The following is a 5,242-nucleotide window of genomic DNA, read 5'->3' on the forward strand; positions in this document are numbered from 1 at the left end:
AAGAAAATTTGCGGTTAGGGGTGCGGTGCAGTGCGGGTGAGGTGGCCGGCTTAGGGTTTAGGGTTTCGGTGCAGTACTGGTGGGGTGGCCGACGCCGAAGAAGAAGGTGAGTGGGAGAGGGGGGTTAGAGGGAAGCCGGGGGCGGCGGTGGACCGACGGAGGCCACGGATCAAGCAGGGCAGGGCGCCGAGGCGGCACGGGTTGCGGCGGCAGGCAGTCACGGCCGGCGGGGGCGGCGGGGGGATTGTTGCTGTGGAGAGATCGACGAAGGGCGACCGGGACGGGATGGAGGTGGGAGGAAGAAGAAGGGCGGCTAGGATGGTGGGCCACGGCCCATGATGGCTTCCGCGCGAGCGTCGACGTGTTCGGGTTCGCGCCAAGCATCTAGTAGGTGTGCCCGTGCGGCTTGGCTAACAAAAATCCGGCACAAAACCGTTTGCTAAGGAAAACCGGCACTGGTCGGTGATCGTTGAAAGCCAAAAGAAGGCACGTCTTGGGCGGAAATCTCAGAGAGGATCAAACGGACGATAAATTCGACTTTTGATGAAAAAGAATGCAGCCACACAGTAAATAGCAAATCTGTAAACCATTGCTAGTACTACTGTACATTTTGAATAGTAAATTCTACTGTAATGTTTCCACATGGTAGCACTTACGAAGTCTCACCATGCATGTACTAGGTTTGCCCTGCTCCTTGGCACACTACATGCCCCCATTTTCAAGCATCTGCAGAATTATTAGCGTGTCATTTTAAGTACACGTGAGTAACGTTAATAGTGTGCGCATCAGGGAAAGAGAGAGACGGCACACGCACGGAAGTCCCCTCCCTCGCCAGAGCTAGCAGCTTCTCGAGTGCTACAGGAAAAAAGGCGAAAAAAAGGCAAGCAACTGTTGTGCTTCCCGAGTCTTCCAGGGTGTTGTAGTTTGCCTACGTTGTACGAGTCGAGCACAAGAGCATCTCCACCCGGCAGACTAAATAGCCGCCGGCCGGTGCGCCCGTAGTGTTTTATTGGAGATGCGGGCAACTGCACCTCAATTTGGGGATGTTGCACACACAGGCGATCCGATAAGAATTCTTAAAAAAACTTTAAACAAGCAAATGTAAATAAATTGTGAAATTTCATTCAAATTTAGGATTATTTATGAAAGTTTGAATGAAATTTAAACTAAACTAGACTAAAATAAACCTTAATCTACTGGCTGTCGGTTGGGGCGCGCGACGGGTCTGCCTCGTCGTCGTTCTTCCCCTTTGCCGCCGTCAGACGTGCCCGCCTCTCTGCCCTTGCTTCGCCCATATGGCGGTGCATCATGGCCGCCGGCGACGCCGGAGCTTGCCGGCGGCGCTGCCCCCTCAGCGCCGCCTGCCACTAGCTGCGGCGGTGGCTGCGGCGCCGCTGGCGGAGTGCAGCCGTTTCGGCCTAGCATCGAGTAGGTGGTGGCGAGCCGGCGCATTATTGGGCGCGTCGGTGTGGCCCAAAAACGTCGTCGAACTCCCAAATTGCTATTGGGGTCGCTATGGGCGCCCCAGTGGAGATGCTCTAAGATGCTTGTACTGTATGTGGTTTTGTACTGGAGTTAGTTTGAATACAAGCGGAGGTGCTGTTTTGGGTCATAGATGCATATGACTCTATTATTAAAAAATAATTGAAAAATAAATTCTATGTTGCGTGTACATCCGTATATTTTATGTTCGTACACAAGATTTCGTGACACAAGAACATTTTATGTGGCCTGTATAAAAAAGAGAAAAAAATGCACCGTAACTAGTCATGTTGGAGCATCAAAATTTGTCTTTTTTACACGGGCCACAAGTTTTTTTCGTTTTTCCCGAAAACTTTTGTGCGAACATAGAATGTCTAGGTATACATGCGAAATTTTATTTCAGAATTTTTCGACATTTTAAAATGTGTTTTTAGAAAATAAGTTCATATGCACCAATGAGGCAAGATGAATATCCCGAATACAAGCGGAAGCTGATTTTTGGCTCTCAGGTGCAACGCACCCCCATAGACCAAAAAAATTATAGTAATTTAAATAAGTTTTAAAAAAATTGAATCTTCCTGGAAACCAAGGATGATCAAGTTTATACTCGTAAAAAAAATGTTTGGAAACGAAATGATTCCCATGGTCTCTAGGGCAAAAAAGACAAAATTATGACGAATATAAAGTGAATAGTACCTCGTCATGGGGTGTTTCGAGTTTGTTTTTTTTACCCAGGATACAATAAAAATGATTTCCTAGGGAAATATTTTGTTTCAAGTACAATACCTGATCATCTTTGATTACCAAAAAAGTTTAAATTTTTTTGAACTTTTTTTAATATATTATTTTATTTTTCCAAGTATAGGGTGTGTGGCACCCGAGAGCCAATCTGTATTTCCCGAATACAAGCATCCTTCTCAAAAAAAAAAAAGGGAGAGAAGCAGCTAATAGCTGGTGCATGCGTGCGACCGACAGAGAGAGGGGGAGCAGCTGGCTGGTGCATGCATGCCCCCGTCGGCATCACATCTGCCCTGCTATGCTCTGCTCCGGTCCTTATAAATACCAATCCCTCACAACTCGTAAAGCAAACAATCTTAGAGCGCTTGATCTCCATCTCTCTTGGATTGCACTGGGTACTTCTTATTGGCTAGGTATGTTCCTATTTTTACGTTTTTTTCCATTCGTTTTCTTGCCTAGCTAGTATCTTTACATTGTATCTATATTAAATATCTATATATGTATATATGTTGATCTAGCCTCTACCCTTCTAGTGCACATACATACGTATATATATATATGTTGATCTAGCCTCTACCCTTCTAATGCATATACATATAATATAATATATATATATATAGATATAGATAGATTTTTCAGGAATAATGAGAAATCATAAGTCTGTTTTAAAATTACTACTTCTGTGAAAACGCGAATACATATTTTTTCAGCAAAAAACTTTTCTACATGCAGGATGGGTTTTCTTTATTCCCACGTCGTCTCTAATCTCAAAAAGATTTAGGCTCGGCCGATAGAAAAAATAGCAGCAAAAGAAGAAAATAGTTGGTGAAATATGGGGGTGGCGTTTTGGATCCTAGGAGCATACGAAGAGTAAAATCATTAAAATAAATTTAAAAATTACAACATATATGTCCATGTCTCTCATGTGCATGCAAAGTTTAATGAACAAAAGACATTTGTCATGTCTTGCGTGTAAAAAACAAAACCGGTGTTCTATAAAACAATTTTTGAAACACCAAATTTATTTTTTCTCATAGGCCACAAATCTTATCCTTTGTCCATTAAATTTGACATATGGACATAGAACACGGACATTTACACATGTTGGTTTTTTTTACAAATTTTTCTTGACATCAGGAACGCTATTTTTTTCACCCGGGAGCATATGCTCTTGGAGCCGATTTGAATATCCGGCGACATATATGGTAAAATAACCAAAAGTTGGTTTGACATACAAAGTTATCACAGTAAGGCTAGATGTGTCGAGCCAGTCTGAAGACATACGCATGTGAGTGTTAACGTCTGCAAGCGTTTGTGTGTTGTCACAAGTGGTGTGAGAATGAGTCGTGTGCTACATCAAAATTATCTCTAATACCATTTTCCTCCGTATGCATATATATGTACAGGCTAGATAGTCTTCCGAGACCATGGCAAGCAGTAGCCTGGCTGAGATCAGGAGATCACAGCGTGCGGACGGGCCTGCGGCCGTGCTGGGCATCGGCACAGCGAACCCGCCCAACTGCGTATCCCAGGAGGAGTACCCGGACTACTACTTCCGCGTCACCAATAGCGAACACCTCACGTACCTCAAACAAAAATTCAAGACAATGTGTAAGCAGAAAGCTTGGGAATATGTTAATTTATGGAGATATCAAAACGCAAATACGTTTGAGATACGTATATGATCTGATTGAATCTAGTGTCTTTCCTAATTAATCATTCAGGTCAGAGGACGGACACGGAGAAGCGTTTCTTTCACCACACGGAGGATCTGCTCGACGCCCACCCTCATTTCCTGGACCGCGGGCAGCCGTCCCTCGACGACCGGCTAGAGATCACAGCCGCCGCTGCTCCAGAGCTCGCCGCATCAGCCGCGGCCAAGGCCATAGCCAAGTGGGGCCGTCCAGCCACCGACATCACCCACCTTATCCTCAGCACCAACTCGTGCGGGCACGCCCCGGGCGCCGACCTCCGCCTAGCCTCTCTCCTCGGCCTCCGCCCGTCCGTCGTTCGCACGATGCTCCAGCTCAATGGCTGCGCCGCCGGTTCCGCTTCGCTGCGCCTCGCCAAGGACATAGCCGAGAACAACCGCGGCGCGCGTGTCCTGGTGGCCTGCGTCGAGCTGACCATCGTCGCCTTCCGTGGGCCAGAGGAGGCATACCCCCACACCCTCGTCGGCCAGGCTACGTTCGGTGATGGCGCGGGCGCGGTCATCGTCGGTGCTGACGCCGTGCACCATTTCGAGCGCCCTCTCTTCGAGATGGTATCCGTCTCGCAGACGGTGATACCGGGGACCGATCACGTGCTCACAATGAAGCTCACGGAAGCCGGTCTTGACGGCCACCTTTTGAAGCAGGAGCTCATACCGATAGCGGCAGAGAACATTGAACGGTGCCTGTCGAATGCGTTTGGGCAGCTTGGAGTTGGCGTGGAGTGGAATGACCTCTTCTGGGCGGTGCACCCTGGCCTCCGTGCAATCTTGGACCACATTGACGGGGCTCTCCGGTTGGAGCCAGGGAAGTTGGCGGCGAGCCGGACTGTGCTAAGAGAGTACGGGAATATGCTTGGTGCGACGGTGATCTTCGTGCTCGAGGAGCAGCGACGGCGAATGGAGGAGGATGGAGAGGGGGCTGATTGGGGTGTGATGGTGGGATTTGGACCGGGGTTCACTATTGAGACCATGGTGCTGCAAGCCACCAGCAACCTCAAGAAAAAATATTAACACTTTTTTAATCTACTTCTTTCGTATGTAATGTGAAAATAAAGTAATAAAGGGTTAACCCGGAGGCGGTTGGAATACTATGGTATATATCAAGGTCAAACTCTTTCACACTCAGGTGAGACTAATCTATCGGATCTGGATACAACCTTCGAGAATCCCAATGTTGAATACACACTTTTTTTTCAAAATGGAGCGTCGCATCGGTCTCTGCATCAAAACGATGCACAAGGCCTTGTTCTTATTGCAGAATTTAAAAGTATCAGAGTTTACATCTCAAGGATCGCTTAAAATGGCAACATA

General features: G+C 47.2%; 1 protein-coding gene across 1 annotated transcript; it reads left to right on the forward strand.

Annotated features, from left to right (window-relative positions):
* Window positions 1-2,582: 2,582 nt before the first annotated feature.
* LOC127338131 (bisdemethoxycurcumin synthase-like) lies at window positions 2,583-5,012 on the forward strand. The gene is made up of 3 exons (XM_051364375.2): window positions 2,583-2,633; window positions 3,627-3,831; window positions 3,945-5,012. Exons 2-3 carry the CDS (start codon window positions 3,648-3,650, stop codon window positions 4,940-4,942), a joined length of 1,182 nt encoding a protein of 393 aa, XP_051220335.1. The 5' UTR covers window positions 2,583-2,633; window positions 3,627-3,647; the 3' UTR covers window positions 4,943-5,012.
* The last annotated feature ends 230 nt before the right edge of the window (window positions 5,013-5,242 follow it).

Source organism: Lolium perenne, chromosome 3, assembly GCF_019359855.2.
Source record: "Lolium perenne isolate Kyuss_39 chromosome 3, Kyuss_2.0, whole genome shotgun sequence".
Classification (NCBI taxonomy): Eukaryota; Viridiplantae; Streptophyta; class Magnoliopsida; order Poales; family Poaceae; genus Lolium; species Lolium perenne.

Coding starts and splice junctions, on each gene's coding strand:
- LOC127338131 (XM_051364375.2), top strand. CDS start 3,648: ATGGCAAGCAGTAGCCTGGCTGAGATCAGGAGATCACAGCGTGCGGAC. Junction 3,832..3,944: donor ACAAAAATTCAAGACAATGT/GTAAGCAGAAAG, acceptor TTAATCATTCAG/GTCAGAGGACGGACACGGAG.